The 23,045-nt window shown below is 41.9% G+C and overlaps 1 protein-coding gene and 1 non-coding gene across 2 annotated transcripts in view; one reads left to right on the top strand and one right to left on the bottom strand.

The window, feature by feature from the left end:
• Cep192 (centrosomal protein 192) overlaps positions 1 to 23,045 on the bottom strand; it is a 96,877-nt gene that overhangs the window by 42,701 nt on the left and 31,131 nt on the right. Inside the window, exons 13-25 of the mRNA XM_063232035.1 lie at positions 16,636 to 16,803; positions 15,524 to 15,646; positions 14,863 to 15,026; positions 13,118 to 13,170; positions 12,465 to 12,585; positions 10,687 to 10,835; positions 9,578 to 9,716; positions 8,465 to 8,571; positions 7,113 to 7,452; positions 6,110 to 6,250; positions 4,142 to 4,206; positions 3,248 to 3,457; positions 419 to 545 (exon numbers count right to left, since the gene is read on the bottom strand). Coding sequence (XP_063088105.1) covers positions 419 to 545; positions 3,248 to 3,457; positions 4,142 to 4,206; positions 6,110 to 6,250; positions 7,113 to 7,452; positions 8,465 to 8,571; positions 9,578 to 9,716; positions 10,687 to 10,835; positions 12,465 to 12,585; positions 13,118 to 13,170; positions 14,863 to 15,026; positions 15,524 to 15,646; positions 16,636 to 16,803 — 1,907 coding nt within the window. The remainder of the gene's footprint in view (positions 1 to 418; positions 546 to 3,247; positions 3,458 to 4,141; positions 4,207 to 6,109; positions 6,251 to 7,112; positions 7,453 to 8,464; positions 8,572 to 9,577; positions 9,717 to 10,686; positions 10,836 to 12,464; positions 12,586 to 13,117; positions 13,171 to 14,862; positions 15,027 to 15,523; positions 15,647 to 16,635; positions 16,804 to 23,045) is intronic.
• Positions 9,030 to 9,110, top strand: LOC111755359 (small nucleolar RNA SNORA66). Its single transcript, XR_002789918.1, has one exon. It is a non-coding gene; the product is annotated as a small nucleolar RNA SNORA66 (small nucleolar RNA).

Genomic DNA, 23,045 nt, shown 5'->3' with positions numbered 1-23,045 from the left:
GGGTCTTGCTATTTAGTTCAGACTGGGCTTGAACTCACTATATAGCCCAGGCTGGCCTCAAATTCACAGCGATCCTACTGCCTCAGCCTCCCAAAAAAGTACTTTTAATCTAAATTCCAAAGCATATCTTTAACTGCAAATCAAAGTAATAAATATCTATTTTTCATTAACTGAGAAACTTAATAGGCCACGTAATTACAGCATTCGAAATTACCTCATTTGATTTAATTTTTTACAAAGCATTTCTTGTTTCTACATTAGACTGAAAAGAAATCTATAAGGAATATTGAAAAATAAGCAGTATTGAACAATTACAAAGCAATACATACATTTCACTCATAAAGAACATAATAATAATAACTTAGTTACAAGTTAAAAAAAAAAAAGGCTCCCTAAAAATTTTCATTCAATCCATTACCTGAAGACAGATTAGAGTTAAGAGGAGTCATTTCCTTTTCCAAATTACTTCTTGACACATCAGACTTTCTTATTAAAGCAACAGGTTCGCTTTTTTCAGGTGATCTAATAAAATAACCAAATGATGGCTACAAAATAATTAAACATGAATTATTTCCTTAATTTTCTGCTGCTTTCCAATATTCTACATGACTTTATCTAATACTACTAACACTGCTAAATGACTTCAACAAAACAGTCCTTCCCACATAACTGCCACAAGAGATGAATTGTAAAAGTTGAAATAGAACCTTTTATTTCCTTAATGCTAGCCTCTTTTCACTATTAAAATTAATACTGGCAAGTAAGTTGCCTTTACTAAGAAATGCAAATTAAAATAGCAAAACTGACACTTCATTCAACAATCAATCAGCACCTGCTGTGACAGGCAAGTGTCATCAGTGACAGGCCCATGAGGAAAAGAAAACATTCCTGTTGGCCTAGGTCTTACAGTGTATTGATGTATTCTCTTGTAGACTAAACATACAGGCTCAGACTGTCTAGGATAGAACTCGCCTGTTTCAGAAAGAGTTATGCTCATGTGTAAGAAAGCACATGTTTCTTACACAACTTTTACGTGCTTGGTCTAAACTGTGAATTCATTAAGTGCACTTAGTATTTTCTTGATCTTCATTTGGGAATTTCTTCCCTTGATCCAGTAACTCGAATGCAAGTAGAACTTCTTAACTACAGCAAAATAAAAATGCGAGTAACAGACCCAGTTTTCCATGATCCAATGCTTGGTTCTTTACTTTGAGAGGGGGCAGTCCTTACAATTCAGGCTAGCCTGAAACTCTCTGTGCAGCCTAAACTGACCTTGAACTTGTGGCGATCCTCCAGCCTCAGCCTCCTGAGGCTGGAATTATAGAAGTGTGCTACTATGCCCAGCCCCAGTACTTTGTTTATCCATTTGTTTAAGAGAGATCTCAATTACTCTTCAACTTCCCCCACAACCTCAAAACTCCAATCAATCTAGGCAGAAAATTTTGTGTCTGAGGTACTTATTTCCGTTTCTTCATTCACTGCACACAGAAGATAGGAATATAGCAGTTAGAAAGCAGTTAATTAGCTAAAAACTAGTGATTACTACACTGCATCTACTGTCTCAGTGAAATGTACGCTTGATGAATACTCACTCTGGAAATACCAGCAGACTGAGCTCTGTGTCTGCACATTACCCTGGCCCAGCCTCCATACCCTTCTCCTCTTTCCACTGCCTCTGCCTGCTTCTCTTCATCCTCCAGCCAGACAAAGCTGGCAGCACTAGGCTGTGCCTAGAGAGGTTCACGGCATGCAACACTTTCCCACCCAGTCACTGAAGGTTCAACCCAGCTCCTGCAGGCAGCCCACATGCTCAGCTACCCCATCTTACCTGCCTACCTGGCCAGCCCCACAATGGCTCCACTCTTCTTAGCAGTGGACCACCATGGCAGAGCACTTGTCTAGCATGTGCAAGGCCCAGGTGCTGTGTTCTACAGCTAACATCACCCAACCACGTGATACCAAAAAACAAGCCTCACAAGCACCAACACACTGAAATCTTAGGAAACCTTGTAACAAGTGATGGCGAACCTTTCAGAGCTTTCAATGAGATAAACAGCCCACTGCAGCTCATGTGCCATAGGTTTGCCACTACTGCCTATCAAATAGCCTTTCACTTTAGAAACAGGAACATTAAGGCAGAAAAGAGTTCAATTGTTCAATGTCATATTAAAAGGCAGAGCTAGTACTAGAGTCAGATCAGACTCACTACAAAGCCTGCATTTTTCCAGCAGCACACACCTGCAAGCCAGGCTACTCAGGAGACTGAACAAAGAAGACTCAAGCCCAACCAGGTCAACTTGGAGAAAGATCTGTCTCAAAAGGAAAATTTATAAAAGGATGAGATGTAAAAGTGAAGACACTACCTCCAATCCTTAGTAGTGCAAAAAACCAAAAATATAAACCTAAGCTTTTGGCTTAGGTTTGCAAATTCAAGGCTGGCCTGGGAAACTTAAGAGACTCTGACTCAAAATAAAATAAAAAGGGCTGAGGGGTTAGTCCAGTGGTAGAACTTGGGAATTTCTTGCCCGGTATCCAAGAGACCTTGAGTTCAGTCATCAGTATTGCAAAAATCAAGAACCTAAGCTATTAAGCACAATTCCACTGTGCCCTTATTCTGTCACTGCTCCACAGTTACCACTCCAGTCTACTGTCCCAACACCCAACACAAAGCCCAGTGCTTGGGTCTGGACACAGAGCTCATGCTGAGCAGGGGCAGCATCACAGCTGTGAGGCTTGTCCAAAGTACAAATGCTGCTAACCAAAAGCTCTCTCCCAAGGTCATGTTGAGACCTGGTGTCCAATGTAACAGTGCCAAGGCGTCCAGAGCCTTTTGGGATCAGAAGAAATCTGCTCTCATGAGGGAATAATTCCATCAATTATTCCAAGAGATGTTACTTCTTTCTTTTCCCCTCCCAGTAAACATCCTTCTGCTCTTCTAATATGTGAGATTTTAACTTTCACCAAAAAAAATAATTCCAGCAAGCGTAGGTTAGTTCAGGAGAGGGCACTGTCATAAAGCAACTCAGCCTCTTTGCCTTTCACACGTGGCCTTTCTGTCACAGCTCCAAGCCTGACCAGACGCTGACCAAAGGTGGCTGCCCCATTCAGGGCTTAGCCTCTGGAGTTGTGAGCCAACATAAACTACTTCTTTATAACTTAGCCAACCTCAGGTATTTTATTACAGCAATACAGGATGACCAAAATGACATCAGTAACTTCAATCACCTCTCACATGTCTCATACTCACTCTTTTCACATTGTTATCACCACCAAGGCAACCAAGAGCTGCAGACCTTTGGGCAAAGAATTCCCCTAATGACAGTTGTAGATAACTGGGCTCATCTTTGTCCAGCTCTGATGTGCTCAGTGATTTCCTCAACAGACTGTAGTTAACTGTAGCTGCCCACGACATATCCCCTGGGGTAGCTGAAATATTCTGAGTATCTATGTCTTCTTCCTAGAAAGAAAGAGAGATGTTACTTCTTTCTTTTCCCCTCCCAGTAAACATCCTTCTGCTCTTCTAATATGTGAGATTTTAACTTTCACCAAAAAAAAGAAAACTTGAAAATTAATTTTTAAAACACTGAGCAAACTATTTGGATAAATTTCAACATAAATAGCTACGAGTTACAGAGCAACTCATATTTGAATACCTGAGTTATAATATGTACCATCTTAATACACTGTGGTACTTATTAAATCATTACTGCCACAAAGAACCTTTAGAAAGCACACATTCTCACTAAAAACAAACAGGATTACTTGTTTCAAAATAAGTTTTTAAAACTACTGAACAATAAATAAAACACAAAAACAATGGAAATATGTATAGGAAAGAAACATAAAATGGGAAATACTGACTCATTTCATTTCACTCCATTTTTGCAGATCTGGGATCAAACTCAGGGCCTCATTCATGGTAGGCAAGCCCTATATCACTGAGCTAAGCCCCAGGCCAAAGATACATTTAGGTATGTCAGCATTCCTCAATCAATTCTTTAGAAAAAAAAAGCCACAAGTTTTTGAATGAGAGAAATAAATAATTCTAAACTAGTTGTTTAGAAGGAAACAAGCATTTTGCCTATGATGAAATTAATACAAGAAAAATTTCAGACTTTGGTTAAAGCAAATAATAACAAACCTGTATAAACTGATGCTCTTTATTAAATTCTTCTTCATCTTTTGCAATCAAATCCAACACTTCAGCTTAAAAAAAGAAGTTTATATAATTACATTATGCTAGTGTACAAAACTTAGCTATTTAGGAAAATGAAATACTAAGGAAACGCAAGCTTTAAAATGATCTGAAAACATCCACTCACAAAACACATCTGTATTAAATACGTAAGTCTGTGGTTGTTGGACTTTGCTAATGAGCACACCACTACGGGTCTTTATTACATAATAAGCTTTTTTATTTTTAGAAGATTTCAGTTAAGCCAGCCATGGTGGCACATACTTGCAGTAGGCTGAGCCAGGCAGACTGCTTGAGACCAGGAGGTCAAGGCCAGCCTGGATAACATAGCAACAACCTTTGTAGATCCCAGTCAAAGAAGGAAAGATTTCAATTATCCTTAGCTTTTTGGGGGTCTGGAGATAAATTCTGGGTCATCACTCTGGGGTTACACCCCTAATGCTTTCCTTTTTACTTCCGAGATAAGGTCCCATACTAAAACACTGAGTTGCCAAGGTGAGGCTTATCATCTTCCTCCCTTAGACTCCCAGCGCTGGGATTGCAGGCATGCATTATCACACTTGGTTTATCAATAGCTTTTAAGAGTGTAGAACACCTCGGTGTAGGTGTTTGCCCACAAATGCACATGGAATTTCACCATCAGAATGACAATCTCCATGCATCTGCACAGCCAACGCCACAGATCCACACACGTTAAAATAACCAGCACTCTTACGTAACAGGCTCTTACATTTGTCTCTAAATACCATGCTCCTCTTACTTCATAAACACATGCATGCAAACTTGTATGCAGACAGAAGCATGTGCTGTATATTCCTCATGTGCACTATTTTAATCAACACACCCATGTGATTCCTCCCCATTGCTGCAAGGAGCTGAACACCTCTCATTCCCACTGCTCCACAGTGCTCCGGTGCCTGTGTCACCCACTCATTGGGAATGTAGGGGTTTCCAGTTTGGGACTGCACAAAGAGTGCTGCAACAATCAGTGTATGTGTCTGTTGATAAAATACACAGCTTTGTCCACCAGCAAAGTACTCAGGCATGGAGTCACTGGGTCATGAATAGAAAGCTCATGAAACTCACCTTGCCAAGGTACTGTCATGTCAGCCTCCAAGACAGCAGAGTCACTTTACTCTCTAGCCACACCCAGCGAACCTCAAGACTTATGACTTGGAATGATAAAGTCAACATTCACTGCTTAGCGCAGACCTTCACTATGCTTCGACATCAAGACACCACTGAACACATCTTCACTGTACCTTACCTTCTAAATTCCAATCAACATTTCAACCACTGAATACTTCCACCTCAAACCAGTCACCCAAAATCAAGTTTCCTCTAGTTCTCCCATCTCAGTAAACAGCAATGCCATTTTCCCAAGTAACTCCAACTGAAACTTCATTCTTGCCTTTCTATCTTCTCCTGAAATCCAGCTATCAAATACTCACTGTCTTACCTCAGTCGTTCATTAGCTACATACTTTTCATTTTTCATTCAAGTGATCTCCACTGTCAGAGACTCATGAAGCAAGGTAGACTAGCGATCCAAGCCTCAGCCTGGCCTAGGAGCCAATCTCCCCTTGCTACTGGGGCTGTCACTTTTTTTCCATCATTACCACATTTCTTAGCTTTGTAATTGCTCCTTTACCAGAATATTTCTTTTGCTCAAGATAGCATATTACAAGAAACCAACTAAAGCCTAAAGTCCTTTCTAACCTTGCAGTACTACTTTTTAAGGGAAATGAGTAAGAATAACTGGCACTAGCTTTTGTCCCACAAAAAGTAGTGAAGTGCTTCAAGGAGACAATCATATCCCAGAAGGGATCAAATGTGGCTGGCCAGCACACAGAGTAATCTCAAAATCAGCAGAAACAATGAGGGTGGTACAGTAAGTAGTTCCCTACATACTTACAACCAGATCTGAAGTCTTCATTCATCTCATTTAGAGACATATTTGAATCTTGTTCATTATTAAAAGATGTGTAATACGCAAGGTCAGTGACCCATCTGCCTTCTTCATTTTGGTAAACCACATTCTGTGAGAGGTTTGTTTCTAAAATAGAAATTCCAAGAACATCCAATGATACATGCAACAACCAAAATGATAAAATGTTCTCAATTTTATTTAGCTCACTTTTAGTTACCAATAGTGCTAGTTTGCCCAAAACTAAAGGAAAATCGATCTCTCAAAAAGAAGCTCATTGATGGCAGTAAGCCAGCCTTCCTTGCAAAGTTTATCCCGGAGAGACAAAGAAAATAGAAAAGCCCAGGTGTCATGGCTTGTAGCTAGATGTCTCCCCAAAGGCTCATGTGCTCAGAAATGGGGCTTTTCTCAGGTGCCCACATCGAGAGTATGTGACTACAGATTAAGGACATGGATAATTAAATTAGAACACTAATTGCGTTAGCAGTTCTAGGTGTGGATAATAGGAAGGCCCACTCTGGATGTGGATGGCACCAACCATTAGGCTGGGCTAAAAGGGAAAGGAAGGCTCCCTGCTGCTGCTGCTGTTCCTTGCCTGCCCTGCAATGAACTGTTTCTCCTCTGCAATGCCCCTCTGCCATGCCACCCTTTTGGGAGTCAACCATGCAGTGAAACCTCTACAAACCATGAGCTAAAATAAATCTTTCCTCCCTTAACTTGTGGGCATCAGTTATCTCGTCCCAGCAATGAAAAAGTAATAGAGACACTAGGACCCCAAAAGGATAGGGATAGGACAACCTGAACTTGCACTGAGACTCTGCCCAAGAGCAATCTTTCTTCAACACTACAATATGCAAAAAACTTTACAATTCATAGCACACTTAAACACTTCAACACGAAAGACTGGCAAGTACCGCACAGACAGGTATTTGAAATCGATAAATATCTTAGATGTTTCCTTAATCCTATTTCAAAAGATAAGCTTCCTTACGGTCTTTACTCTTATCCATGGGTTTGGAACATTGATATGTTCTCCTTTCACGAACTGGTGACGAAAGAGTATCAGTGGAATTACATCTACTATCACAAGCACGCTTCAGAAATACTGTAACATCTTTCTGATCAGGCATCGCAGGAGCTTCGGCACCTAAGCATCCATCCTTGAGCAAAACAGTTTTGGAATCTGATGCCAACTGAGGAGGCCCTGGCCCCAGTCCCAAAGAGTCAGCTGGGTCAGAACCATCTCTGCCAGGGTCATGGAAGTTAATAGGGTCAAGTTTCCCAATGATAACTCGAGGACTCTGCACCAGAACATCCTTTTTTGTACTTTCCTTTAAGAATCAATGATAGAGAAACAGAAAGATCTATTATAACTCATTTAAAATTTTATGAGGAAAACTATGCACTTGATATAAAACATTTAAAAGAGACCATCCAGTATTTTACTATGTTTTATGAACCAATATTATACAATTTACCAAAATCTAAAATGGGCTCACACAAACATACATATCAACAGATTTGGAAGACAAGGTGATGAGTTCACATACCACTGTCATCACTTATTAGTTAGGTATGATCTGCCAACACTATTACATAAAAATAAAAGTTTTGGGTCAGGGATTTAGCTCAGTGGTATAAGCACCTGCCTGGCAAGCACGAAGTTGTGAGTTTGATCCTGGGTACCAAAAAATAAATGAAAGTTTTAGACATAAAAGTATAGGATAAAACAATATGATTTTACATTTCTTCATAGATAACATCTTTAAGTAAGACACTTTGGTGTCATGAATTGTGTTCTTCCAAGAAGATAGATAGATACAGATACAGATATAGATATATATCCAAGTCCTAACCCAACCACCTGTAAGTCATGACAATATTCTGAAACAAGGAGGTTATCACACGTGTAACTAACATTGAGGCTGACATGACTGCACTCAGCCAGGAGGAACCACAACCACGCCCTCTCCATTGAGTAAAAAGTAGCTCACAGTCCTCAGGCACACAGAGCTGTTAAGGAGAGGATAATAAATAGGTCAGTCAGAGATGACTGCCACGCTTCAAGCCTTCAAAAAACAAGGTATCATTAGCAGAAAAAGCAAAAATAATGAAAAATGTATTTGAACAAAGTAAAGTTCCTTTAAAAGTTTCCTTTTTACTTAATCTTAGCAATAACAAATATTTATATACAAACAGTATCAATTGTGACTTTTACATTTTTCTTTTTTTCAGAACAATAATTGTTTCTTTTTTTACAAAAACAGGTATACAGACACACAAATATGTTTAACTTATTTTTCCTTTTCATAGAAAATTTAAAGAAAATGTATCTAAACTTACTTTGGTAAGGTCTGCCCTGCCCTTCCAGACTTTACAAGTATTTGAGGAAAATGGAAACACACCATCTACCAGCATTCCACCATTGCTAGAATCTACAACACAATGACCTGGAAAGTAAAAAAAAGTTAATGGAAGATTCTCACAGTTTGCATAAAGTAATAACCACTTTTTGTCAGTTCAATTATTTCATGTAAACCCAATATGTAACATTCCTATGACAAACTTAGGAAACTGCAAATGAAAAAAGAAGCACCAGCCATGGACAATAAATGTAGCAAACTGCTGCCATACAGAAAATTAGTTTCTAATTCTCAAATGTCGTCAGAGAATAAAACCATTCATAACACTCAATCCAAGAAGTACATACTGTAATATTTCTAATAGTTTATTCAGAATCTATGTTAAAAATAAACAATATCTCATTCATAAGAGCACATAGGACTCTAGTGATTTCTTACTGTTTAGTTTTTGAAATTCTGTATTACTTGTACCTTTTTTCTGGTTTTTTTTTTTTCTCTTTAAATAAAATTTTAAAAAAAGAAAGCACATAGGACTACGCGATGTGGTGGGAGCTAAAGTAACTGTACTGATAGGAATGTATTAGCCTCAGAAGCTACTGAAGTGGCCAGTTCTGCCTCATACAGTAAAAATGAAAAAAAAAAAAAAAGCTTAAAGAAAAAAACATTCAGAAGCAAATTTAATCAAGCAGACAAATAAAACTCAGGATTTAGTCATAGCTCTTTCACAAAGTTTGACTCGTGAATTTGATTCCCAGTACCAAAAAAAGAAATGAAAAGTTTTAGACTGTCTAAAGATTTAAGGAGACAGCTAACATATGAAATACTACCAACAAGGAACTGAATTTAAGGAAAAATGATACAGTCAGCATGAAGCAATGGGGCACCCCTTTTGTCCAGTCACTCAGGAGTCTGAGGCAGGATGATTGCAAGTTCAAGGCCAGCCTGGGAACCTTAGCCAGACACTATTTAAAAAAAGAAAACTGGGGATGTACTGCAACACTGCCTGGTTCAATCCCTAGCACCACAAGAAGAAAAAGCAAACAAAAGGCAAAAATAGAACATATGAACAAAAGAAGCATATTTGAACACTTACTGGTTCCAGACAAATAAACATGATCACCATTCTCTTTGTCAGTCATTTCAGAACTTCCTGAAGAGCATGAGCCATGGGAAATCAGAGAGCTCTTATTTTTGGATTGAAACTTACTGCTTAAGATGCTGCTTTCATTTGCCTGTTGAAAGAGTATCTTAGCTGTATTAATCCTTTCCATTAAAATTAAACATATTGAGGAGGAAAATGAGGGGCACAAGGAGGTCTGTTCCACCAAGGGGTGCCAGGTAACAAACACAGAAGAGCAGAAAACTCAGCACTGTAGCCTGAGATAGACAACTTGTTTCCACCAAGTTTCTGAGAGTCAACGATGCAGGGGTGGGATGCTCGTGAGATTGGGGGTGTCCTCCTATAGATGACTTCACAGAGTGGAGCAGGGACCCCCAACAGGAAATGCCTGGGCAACATCACCTTACTGCAAGCACCAACAGTGGGCTGAATGCACCACAGTCACCCAATCTAGCCTGTACGCAACTCACAAACAAGAAGGGTTTCACCTGAATTCTTGCCAAAGCACACCTGATCTTGCCAGGGGGAAAACAGTAGTCAGATATATCTAGATCACAGATCACTCTACAAATCAAAGAGCCAAAACTTTGTAAAATGTTTACCATCAAGAAAGAATTTCAAATTAAGGGAAGAAATATGATTATCACAAGCAAATATAATCTTTGAATTCTGAATCATAAAAAAGAAAAATACTTTGGGGAAAACAGGAAATTTTAAACATGGCCGAAGTTAATTTAAACTAATATCAAAGCTAGGTAACAGAACTGTTATTGTTAGTTGTAGAAAAATATTCTGTTTTACAGAAGAAATGTCATAAAATGTTTTCAACTTCCATTCAAATGATTCTAGGAAAGAAGTGCTTAAGGAAGGACAAAAATGCTAATGTGGATAAAGGACATAAAGTTCACTTTTTTTCATTTCCTGCAAGTGTGGGCAAAGTAAGAAGTAGAAAAACATAAACAATATTTATCAATCCATAGCTGGGAAATCAAAGGTTTAAATTTAATGTTAATATCCAGTAAGACCAACAGTAATTTTCTAATATCAAATTTCTAAAAATAATCATAAACATTGGAACATACCTGACTAGGAACACTTGCAGGCAACCTAAAATCTTTTTCTGGAGATTCTTGTTCTTCTAGGCCTTCATAAATCATTGCTGGAATTGCCAGCTGTTCAAAATAAGCCTCCAAATGGTCATCGTAAAACTCTTCATCATTAATATCATCATCTATCAATAAGTGGGGGAAAATTAGGATAAAAACTAGGCTTTAAAGTAGGAACTGGCCATGCCATGGGTACATAGCCTACCTCCACCCAGGCTTTCTACCATGCCATTTCAGCCCTGGAGCCAGCCCACTGGTGACTGAACTTCTACAAAACTTGAGCCAAAATAACCTTCTCCCCAAAAGTACAGGTGCTAAGTATATTACTCAAGCAGAAAATCACCAAGACACACATGCACATTTTTTGCAGCATCATTCACAATAAAGTGCATACACAAAACATAGTCTATCTAGACAACACAATAATAGCCATAGAAGGAAATGACAGCAGGGTGTGGCAGCACATGCCTGGAATCCTAGCACTCAGAAGCCGAGGCAGGATTACTGGGAGTTCAAGGCCAATCAGGGCTACATAGTGAGTTCAACTCCAGCCTGCACTACCAGGCGAGACCATCTGAAAAAAATAAAAATAAAGTAGGAACTGACCTATATAATTTTTAAGCAAGAAGGCTGATAGAACATAAACAGGTCAATGAATGATTGTTTTTGCCTTTATCATGAGGATATGACTAATTTCAGTCAGTAACAAGCATTTAATACACAGTGACCTTGCTGAGAGGTCCTGGAGCATTGTGTCTGCAGCAATCAGAGAGAGAAGGGGAGACTGTTCAGAAAATGGTGTCGTGGGTAGTTAGTACTAGCAAAAAGGACAGAAAAGCCTGTCAATGGAGGAGAGAGAAAGATGGCACTGCAGTGGTTTTCAGAGCTCAGCAAGGGCAAGACCAAGTGAGAAGGCTCCATCACAGGCACGGCCATGAGAGGTGCTGCGTGTAAAGGGGACACTGGGAGCCTTAACACTTGTAAAACTTGACTTAGTGATTCACCTCAGAAGAATCTAGCCTCCGAAACAAGGACCTGAGGTCCCTTATCCACATTCTACAACCCAAGAGGACAGAGACTCAGCTGGCAGTAAGGCCTGTCCCTCAGTGACACATGCCTTTACTCCACTCAGTTCATCGGCCTGGCCTCAGAGCCATCAACAATCTGGCATCATGGCCTTTCTGCATTTCTTACGGGTGTGTAAAGCTGCCAGGAAACTGGCTTGGCTGGTCTCGAGTCATAGCCAGTGGGCTCCCTGGCAGGACCACTGCTGGAGTTACTCCTGCTTCCCGAACAAGACTTTGCTCACACACCTAAGGCCAACCAGGCTGACTCTACCCAGAGAACTTCATGGATGCCCTCCTGGGTCAGCAGTATCTACCAGCCCCTACGATTTCCAAGCACAGTTCTGCACTACTGAAGCACATGCCACACAATCTCAAGCTGAGCTATGCATGTGTCTCCTGCCTATACGTGGCTGAGACATCTCACATAGGCTAACTAGTTAGTTCCTTACTCCCACAGCAGCTGGCACCTTCAGATGGGTACTCTGTACCTTAATGATATCAAACTGGGGATGAGTATAACTATATCAGGGTTCACATGTAGAAACACATATTTTAAATCTTATTCACTGATCAGAAGTGGCCATCTTAGTGCTGGCAGGGGGAAGAAAATGAGAACACAGGAGCTGGCACGAGGACTACTGCAACACAGACAGGACATGAAGCAGAGTGGCAAGTCATTACTAGTACCAGAAGAATCTTCCAAACTTGTCAGCGACATGAGTTTCTCATTTTCTACTAAGCTAACATGGCTGACATCACTGTCTGGAGTCTCATCTTCAGGATGTTTCCGACCACCTGGTACCACAATCTAAAAGAGATAAAAGGCAGTACAAAAGAAGCACATTCACTCCTCTACAGAGCACAGTACAAGGCTACGAAAGGAGCAAGTATTTCTCCATCTGCAATGTGCTCTGAATCTGAACACCACATTTTACTCAATGAAAAGCACACAATAATGCATTAAGGCCACTCACGCCCAGAATGAAAATACATTTCCCTCTACATGTCTATTTTATTTTAAACTAATATTTAATACAGAATAAAACAATTAAGACCAGCATTAAATTGCAAAACATGCACTAATTTTTTGGACATAGGACCTCAGTTCAGTTTTACTTCTAAGGAAGACAGTGCTAAACAAGTCTCCTAACTATGTAAGGCACTAAAGCACTGCCCCTCAGCCTTATTACCTGAAACAAATTCTCATTTTTGCTGGGAGTATGTCTGCTATGGACAAGCAGAAGACTTTCAACTAACATTAACTAATACATGATGCAAAATAGGAACTTTTCCTCCCCTGTAATAACCCAGAAACTGGTAACAAATACATAATCATTTACCTTATACTCCTGATTATTCATCCATGATCTTACATGAAAGTCAACAGAAGGATCTGTTAACAAATGAAAACCAAAACTGAGAAAATGTTTTATCATCTAAATAGCAAATAATACCTAAGAACAGTAAATTAATGAATCGAGTATTTTCACTGTGAAATAGAAGTACTTTAAAATGATGGTACAGGACCTCATCATTGGTCCGTAAAGGTGTGAAAAACACTAGCATGGAGCATCTGCACAATGACACAGAACTTGCATATGCACTAATGAAAACTCTGCAGGAGATGCAGGAAGCAGTGCAAAGCGCTCACAGCACAAGGGAGCAGACAGATGAGTCCATGGGAGAGCTGCAAGGCTGTGAGACGGGAACAAGGCACTGTAAGCTCACATGCCCTTCCTCAGGCTCCAGTGCAACAAGCCCACAGGTCTGCAGCACTAAACATAAAAAAGAAGTAATTCATCAGCAGTGGTAACTGCACTATGGCCATGTAAGGAAAATCACTGTAGGGCTGGGGATTTAGCTCAGTGGCTTGAGTGCCTGCCTGGCAAGCACAAGGTCATGAGTTTGATTCCCAGTACCACAAAAAAAAAAAAAAAAAAGAAAAGAAAAATCACTGTTTTTAGAAATGCATACTAAAATATGCAAAAATACAATGATGTAATTTTAAAATAACAGGAAAACCACACTCTGAATCACATATCATAGCCATATAAGCCAAAAACATGTGATTTTCAAATTTCAGTTTTGATTTGCAAATTATTTTTCCCATACTTTGTCTTTTTACCTTTTCAATAGTGCCTTCTGAGGCATAGTTTTCAATTTTGATAAAGCCCGATTAACTATTTTTCTTTCATTATTTATAAATGTAGAGAGCTAATACCAGTATTAGCTGGTATTTTTGTACCTATCTGGCATTCTTTCATTAAGAGAAACATAAGTATCACTTAAATCTTTTGAATTAAAAAATACAAGTGTCTACTTATTTCACTTATCTTATTACTTAACATGATCACACAAGATCTTTTAAGCATTGAACTGCAGGCTGAAGTTATATGCTATCATTGCTATAGGTCAAAAGCATTAGTTTTCAATTTTCATTTTTTATTTCTTTTTAAAAACGAAAGAGAATGTAAAGTACTTAAAAGGAACCAGAGAATAGATGCCTATATTTTTTCTCCACAATTTTCCCCACATTTTTTATTATAATCCCTCTCCTCCCCCACTGCCACATCTAATTGGACAAAAATTTTTCAAATGATTCACTCTGGAGTATTTCTGAAATATTCAACAATTCATGAGTTACATAAAAATAAGCTCAAGGCCAGGGATTTAGTGCAGCAGCTCAAGCGCCTGCTTGGCAAACACAAGGTAATGAGTTCAATCCCTGGTACCAAAAGAAAACAACAAAAAAATAAAAAAACAGCTCAAAGAACAAAAATGACTCAAGAGGAACATAAACATATCAGTGAGAGGAGCGTGACACCTATAGCATAACAGGCCTCACAAACATCAGCACACCATGGCCACCTGGCCTGGCATTACTTCCAAAGAAAGGATGACCTCAGCCATGGTTGCAGAGGACCAGTGAAGAGACACTCTCCTATAACATGCCCTGAACACAACAGCATTAGGTACATGTAGAGAGAAACATTTCTAGATTGCTAAATGACAGTCCACCAAAGGGAAAATGAGAGCACAAACTTTAAACACATGAATCAGAAATGACCCCCTAGTAGTTCAGAACCTGGGGCTCGCTTTGGAGCTGAAGCTCTATCTGTAGGGGCAGGAGCCCGGCAGGCAGTGACAGGGTCAGCAGGCTGCTCTTCTGCTCCTGGTCCTTCACTCTGAAGAGACGACAGCTTCACGACAGCATGGGACAAATGTGGACTTTCTGTGTTGCGCTTTTTTCTAAAGAGAAGGTTTTTTTAAATAAGGGCATAGATTAGTAGCAAAATGTTGGTTAAGTTTATGGGGCTGGGGATTTAGCTCAGTGGCGTAAGCGCCTGCCTTGCAAGCAGGCAGTCGTGAGTTCAATCCGTGGTACCAATAACAAAAAAAATGAAAAAAAAAAATGTTGGTTAGGTTTATAAAATATCCACTAATCAGTTATATATTTCATCATTCAAAAAGCAAAAAAATGGACACTGTTAGAAGAAACAGTCTGGATCTAGTCAGAAAAGGAAACTGATGATGCCCTAAAGGACATTTTTCCTCCAACTCCTGCAGGTTCCTGGGTCCATAGCAGCTCACAGGGCAAGGAGGGTGAAGAGGGAGTGGCAGAAAGAAACCTCTAAGTGTTTTAAGGAGCTAAAAACATGATTAAAATGTATGAAGAAACTCAGGATGTCTAGAATTGGTGAGAGACACAGTCCCACTGCATACAGCTCAGGACAGCACGAACTTACTCCTCATCCTGGAAGCTGAGCTGCAACTTTCCCTGGGCTTCAGCATCACTGCAGCAACAGGAAGACGACTCAGATGGAGCTGAAAACCTTCCCTCCAGGTAGGAGGCCTGGACATCAGAACACCTACACAAAATTGTTAAGAATTAAATCACGTTTAAAATTCACCAGCCACCAGGGGAAGAGGACAAATAGTATGTCCAGTGTCCAAAGCCACTACCTTCTGTGCAGAGCACCAGAAACTGTGGATGGCAATAGAGTGATGATCTGCATCAACATAACCACACACCATAAAGCCAAAAGGACAAGCAGCCTCTGTGCCAAAGGTAAAGACGGTAATCCTCACCATGTGGCTAGGAAAAGAGGTGGAGAAGGGGCAGGTATTTACCCATAAGACCATATGCACTGTGAACAACACATTTGGAGTAAGGTAAATATGGTATATTTAACCCAACATCTATCTGGTTTATAAAACTGGGTAAAAATAGTTAAGAAGGGGCTGGGGATTTAGCTCAGCGGCGTAAGTGCCTGCCTTGCAAGCAGGCAGTCGTGAGTTCGATCCCTGGTACCGATAAAAAAAATGAAAAAGACAAAAAAAAAAAAAAAGTAGTTAAGAAAATAAATGCCGGTTTAGTCCCTAAGAAACAAACCAAACTTGGGAAATTTAGGGTTACCAAAGAAAGCACTGGGCCAGTTCAGGAGCACAGACAGACGAGAGGCTACAGGAGGAAGACAGCCATGCCAGCCTAGGGCAGCATGACCCGGGCTGAAAGAAAGCATAAAACAGCTTTGGCACAGGATGAAACACACCAGCAACCCCATGCCACAGCCACAGGGCCTGGCTTCAGGAGAGTTACCCGTAGGAGACAGTTCATTAGCCTCCTTGTGTAGCTACAACAAATGGACTCAGGGATTCTTCCAAATCTGTGCTACCATACTCTGAAACATGGAGTGAGAAAACAGATACAAACCAGTGAGATGAGAGAGAGGACAGAATGACATGGGTACAAAGAGAAGCAGAGTGGGAGACAAAAACCAAGACCTGGCAATCTCAGGCCTAACTTCAGTCTTGTAGACACAGCTCGGCTTGGCACAAGCAGATGCAGGTATCTTACCTATCATCAGAGGTGGCTCTATTCCTCACAAGTGTAGAAACAGCAACAGGCAGCCCAAGATTTGAAGAAAGAGTGACATCTTCCAAAATCCCACTATTACCAAGTAACGAATTGGTTAGAAAACTTGGAAATGATTCTTCTGTTATGCCTTGAAAACTTTCCATCTCACTGTAGTGACAAAAGTATTTTTATAAATAAATATTACTATAAAACCTTTCCAAGTGGTTAAATGCAAGTTTTAATAATTTTAAGAAATTAATAACCTTAGGAAACAATTTTTTTTTTTTTTTTGCAACATCCCTAAGAAAGAACATCACATGAAAATACTCTCTGGTGGGGCTGGGGATTTAGCTCAGCGGCATAAGCACCTGCCTTGCAAGCAGGCAGTCGTGAGTTCGATCCCCGGTACTGATAAAAAGGAAAAAGACAAAAAAAAAAATACTCTCTGGTAGAGAAAGTCTCAGAATACCTTGCTGCTTTATAGCTGAGAAGAGACACCCAACAGTAAACTCATCATCTCATTATTAGGACAGATACAAATCAACCCAGAGGAAGACTGGTAAGAATAAGTTTGTTCTAATAGCTTCCTGGTAGCACAAACTAATTGAATTATTCAGTAAAATAGAAAGTTCAAAGAGCATAAAGTTTGGGCACGGAAGCTCATCTCTCCACTCTGCACCTGGCCCAATCCTTCTCCAAGCCTCCACAATCTCTCCAGCAGAGCCTCTCTTCCCCATGCCAGTCTTCCCTGCACCCCCTTCCATGCTGTGTGCTGTCTGCTGTCTGCTGTCTGAGGCCTCCTGAGCTCATCCCTGTCAGGCCTCTGTCCAAATCCAACAGGGCCAGTCAATATCACACTCACCTTCCTGCTGCCAGGTCCTAGAAAGCTACCTCAATCTAACGGAACACGCAAGGTCCATGATCCTTCACTTGACCTCTAGATGCAGCTGCCAGTTTTCCAGCTCTCTAGCTGCTTCTTTTCTTCCCTGTATCTCCTGCTCCTCCCCAACAGTGGAAAGCTCGGGGCTAGTCCTAGTCCTCCCTCTCTCCCCCTTACCCCTGCTACACTACTTTCAGTGTTAGAGCTTTGAACATCCTAAGAAAGCTATATTCTAGTCTGAGATTCTCCTCCTGAACCCCAGATACTCAACTACCAGCAAGGCATCTTCACTTAGACCCCTAATGGACACCTAAAACTCATTTTTTTTTTTTTTTTGAGACAGCATCTCACTATGTAGTTCAGACTAGCCTTCAACTTGCTATGTAGCCCACTTATGCTTGAACTATCAACCATTGTCCTGGCTCAGACTTCTACATGCTCGAATTACAAATGTACACCATCACATCCAATGTATAAACTCAAATCTGGACTGTACCTGCTTCCATCCCTCGAGAAAGCCTGCCCTTCAGTCTTCATCACCAGAGAAGATGACAGCTCCGATCTCTAACTGCTTAAGCTAAACATGAGGGCCAAAACTGATCTTCACGTCACACACCTTGCACAATACCTTAGCACCTCCTAAAGGCTAGGCTTTGAGGAGCATCCAAAACCCACCAAGCCTCAGAGTTTCCACTGCCACTACTATCTCCTGCCTGCGCTGCCTCCAGCCTCAGGGAAACAGATCTGGATCCACCATCCCTTGCTCACACCCTCCCTGCACTGCTGCATTTCCCAAGCACTCAGGTGAAAGTCAGTCCTGATGGCCCTGATGGCCCACAAGGGCAGCAGAGTTCCTGACTGGTCTTCTTCCACTACTCAGCACTGCCATCCCAGCCCCACCACTATCCCTCAGAAGTATCAGTAGGCTCTGCCCTGGCCTCAACCTCCACCCACTCCGAGGCCCAGGTGTACACTCATCTTGCCCATCTTCTCTTCCACAATTTTGTGCCTGTGATCACCAGAGCTTTGCACATCACTCAGCACTGACTATGCATTCACTTCTTCATCTGCTTTTCCCAAACATATGCTCTGCTTGTTTGGTAATTCAGCACTGCACTCCTACAGCAGCGCTAGCAGAGGAGCCCTCGGCACAGCTGCTGGGTGAAGGATGGATAAATGTTTTCAATGTCAATACACAACAAATCATTGCCAGTTTTAAGTCAATAAGCACTTCCTGAGGCATTTCCCTCTCATTCATATTTCTAACTATCCTCCCTTCTGGATTTCTGTAAATATGCTCAAAATTCTCCCATATTAGAATGGAAGGAGCCAGAAAACCTGGCCTATCAGTCACGGGAATTTCCTGTAACTGCCTTCTTCTCCTCCCTCACCAAGCATCCAGGAGAACTGAATGCTCCACAGCTCCTGCTTCTGCATCTTACCTGACTCCCCCTTCCTATCTGCTCCTCCTACACTACGGTTATCCAGGATTCTGACCTCAGCTCTAGGTTACGCAGCTTATATCATACACCCTGGAGATGTCAACTCAAACACTTTCAGGCACAAGAAATCAGGACAGTAAATCAGCTGGAAATATAGGCCCCACCTGAAGACAATGATGCACAATCAAAACAATGCTGCCAGGCAAAGCACATCTACTGGTACAGTGGCCTTTTGAGGACAAAACTCATGTACAAAACATACCCTATACCAGTAGATGTGCTTTGCCTGGCAGCAGGTGGGGCCTATAATTTCCAGCTGATTTACTGTCCTGTTCTTGCACCTGAAAGTGTTTGAGTTAAGATCACTAGGGTGTAACCCTACCCATAAACCCATGTGCAAAAGATAACCTGAGCCCTCCCACTATACCCTTCCAGACTAAAAGCCCCATTTCCACATTTCTACTCCTTCCACCCAGCAATCCAAAAGACTGTGGACCAGGAATCAGGTACAGTGACCTTAAGAAACCTTGGGAGGCCTTGTCACCTCTCCTACCTCACCTCATACCCCCTTAGGCACTCTTATCACCTAAGGGATTTTCTGTCCCTGTAGCTCTCCCAAACCTAAACCAACTCAGGAACTCAAAGAATATTCTCCAAGATCTTTGCATGGTAGCTTTCTCCTGACCTTTCCTAATCAAATCCAAGGTGATCTCACTGTCCATCACACCTATTCTAATGTCTCCAAGCCCTTACCACTGTTTTGTGCCTGTCTTCTTCCACCAAAACAATTTTCCTCTAAGAGCAAGGGCCTAAGCTGGATGTGGTGGCCTATACCTGTAATCCTAGTGAAAAGGTTTTGGCCCAGACAGGACACTGTAGCCAGGAAAGCCTCAACCAGAAGCAGGAAGCCCCTATCTCCCCTACCCCTAGGAAGTTACCTGTAACGCCATCTTCCTGCCCCTGGAAATTTACATATGGCGCCAAACCTAGGACCAATGGGCTACCTGTGCATCCCTAATGCCTGCCTTAGGTTCCACCCCAAACCGAGGCTATTTACAGGCCCCCGCGCCACGTGTCCGCCGGAGAGATCGCCGGACGCCAGCGGTGGGGGTGCCGGTCGTCTCTCTCCGTGTTCTCAGAATAAAGGCCGCTTTTTATTTTATACTTCTCATCTTTTGGAAATAATCCTAGCATTTGGTGCCATGACTTGGACTGGCAGGCGATTGACTCCTGGGACACACCCAGTTGAGTCCCCTAGCCCATAACCAGATAACATCCTGGAATAATTCCGAGCATTTTCCTCTCCCGAGACGTCCTTGTCGCCAGCTGCCTGCACTCAGCATCGGCCAGATTGATTTCAGGTGAGCACTCCCCGGGGAACTTCTGGCACTGGGTAGCCCCAGTTGACTGTTCTCCCCGTCTGCGTGGGTCTGTGCATTTTCATGTCCTTAGGACAGCCCAGGGCAGGGTTCTTTCTGGGCAAACCTGTGTCCACACTCTATAAAATCTCTCACGTTCTTTGGGTTCGGATAGCCCAAAGCAGAGATTTTTGGACCACCCACACTGAAAGAATCGCCTCACTTCCCTTAAAGCCTTGCACTTTCACGGGCAAAACTGTTACTGACCCCACGTGGGCTCCACTTGTAAATCTCTCAGTGACAACTGGAATATATGAGTTTTTGGAACCGTAGCCACCATGTGGTGCCACAAACGAGTGACGGCTTGTTCTGGACCACTGGCTTTTTTCTTGCCTGAATCAGTCATGGGGAATGTATTTTCTAACTCCCAAAAGATGCCTTTACAATGCCTAATTTACAATTTATGTACTCTAAAAATTAAAAGTACCTAAAAAGCTAAACAATTAACTTTTTACTGCCAGAAAGTCTGGCCAACCTACCCGCTTATCGGCAAGCGTTGGCCCAAAAAAGGAACATTTGACCCCTGCATTCTCAGGAACTTGTATGATTTCTGTCAAGCCGGCAATAAGTTATTAGAACTCCCTTATATTCAGGCCTTTCTTATTCTGGGAACATGCCCATCTCTCATTAAGTCTTGTGCTCCTGCTCAGATACTTTTAGCTAACTCTACTGCACCGCAAACTTTTCCATCCTGCCCTCCGGTGTTTTCCCAGCTGCTGCCTGCCTACCCCTAAACTTGATCCCTGCCATTATCTCCCACAGGACCACTCTCCCCTCCCGCTATGCCTGATTCTCTCAGCAGTCCTGGTCCCAATGCGTTGCAGTTACCTCCTGCTGTGCGAGCCTCTCCCTCTCCACCTTCCAGGACCCATAACTCTCCCAGCAGCTCTAATCCCTGTGTCGCAGTTATCTCCCACTGTGTGATCCTCTTCCCCTCCATCTTCTGGGACCCATAACTCTACCAGCAACTCTAATCACTGTTAGCGCTTCCTCAAAGTCTCTGATTTCTTGTTCTCCTGAGAATTCTCCATCCCCTACAGCATTCTCACCGCCCGCCCACCATACTAGGTCTTGGTCGCTATGTCCTTCCAGCAGGCCGTGTGATTGTTTCAGCTTGCACCGGGAACAGTCGCCATGTTGCAACCCTCTGCCACGTGGCATGGCACCGCCATGTTCAGGAGGGTCACATGGCGATGGGCACCACCACATTTGGGGTCATGTGACAAGGCGCCGCCATGTTCCCAGGACCCTCACTGTCAACGGGTGCCCCCTTGTGGCTCCTCTTGTGAACTGCAACAGCCGCCCTGTTGCAGTGCACATGACACTTCATTGTGCTGCCAACAGCAGTCCTCTCGCTGCAAGGCACACAGTGAGACGCCATCTGCCTGTGTTTCCCAGGGTGACCGGCAGCAGCTCTGTAGCCACTCTACAAATGATTGCTCACACGTGTCTACCGGATGGATGGCTGCCCAAAGGCCCTCTGCTCCGGAATCTTCTCCTCAGGCTCTGCTACCACTTCGGGAGCAAGTTGGCTCCGAGGGACTTGTTAACATCCATGTGCCTTTTTTCCTTTCTGATCTATCTCAGATTACCCATAAATTAGGTAGCTTCTCTGTTGACCCACAGAATTATATCAGGCAATTTAAATTTATTACTAATTGTTATGATTTACATTTTAAGGATGTTTATGTAATTCTAAATACCACTCTCAGCTCACAAGAACAAAATCAGCTGTGGCAAGCAGCTCAAAAAGAAGCTAATCACAGACATAAGGTAAACACTGCTGATAATGACCCTGGGTCTATTGCTGTGCCAGAGCAGGACAAGCTTACTAACTATAACAAACTTTTAAAACAGGTTCAGGAGGCTAATAAAAACCCAGCTGTGTTCCTAAATTGGCTTTCTAATCCTCGCGCCCTACAAGCAGTTCCAGCTTCTTGTGCTGTGTCGGGCCGCCTCCCAACCCCTCCCCACATGCCCTCCCAGCCCCTCCCTCCCCCATGTGCCGCTGTCACGCTGTCACCGCCGCCTCACACATTCCCGGGGGCAGTCCCAGCCTGCCCCTGAGCGCTACATCCCGGCACTCACCCCACCCCCACCCTGGACATGCTCTGCCCGTGTGCTGCGAAACAGCAGCTCAGCGGCTCTGCTCAGGCATGTTTTTTTACAATTCAGCTCCACTCCAGAGGTGCTATTTTTTTTATCACAATTCTCAAGCCATTTAATCAAAGTTACTGGCCACCTGATAATTTTACCAGCCTTGTTTATCAATCAAAGCCTTCACCAATCTCCTGTTTAATAACTAAGGTTATAAATTCCTTTTTGCTGGGAATCACTAGCTGTATTTCAAGACAAGGGTTTTCTTCTAAGTTTTATTTGTCTTGGTTCATACTACTGCAAATAACAACTTTAAAAAGTAAATGTGTTCAAAATTTGACAATATTAGATCAGTTTTGATAGATTTATTCATAAGATTGCTAAACCTTTACTGCAAAATGTTTCCATTAAAGCCTTTTCGGGCAGACTAAAGCTTTTTTTTGTTAATTCTACGTGTCACCCTATAAAAAGCGATATGCCATCCAGATAAAGCCTGCTCTCTGATCTGAAATGCCAATATTAAACTCCTGTATACTTACTTAATTCTATAGATACCTTTTACTGTAGTCCAAA

This window comes from Cavia porcellus, unplaced genomic scaffold, assembly GCF_034190915.1.
Source record: "Cavia porcellus strain 051 isolate PalLab524CR breed Dunkin Hartley unplaced genomic scaffold, mCavPor4.1 scaffold_20, whole genome shotgun sequence".
Taxonomy (NCBI): domain Eukaryota; kingdom Metazoa; phylum Chordata; class Mammalia; order Rodentia; family Caviidae; genus Cavia; species Cavia porcellus.
Note: the sequence above shows the minus strand (reverse complement) of the source record. Positions and strands in the feature narration are given on the sequence as shown.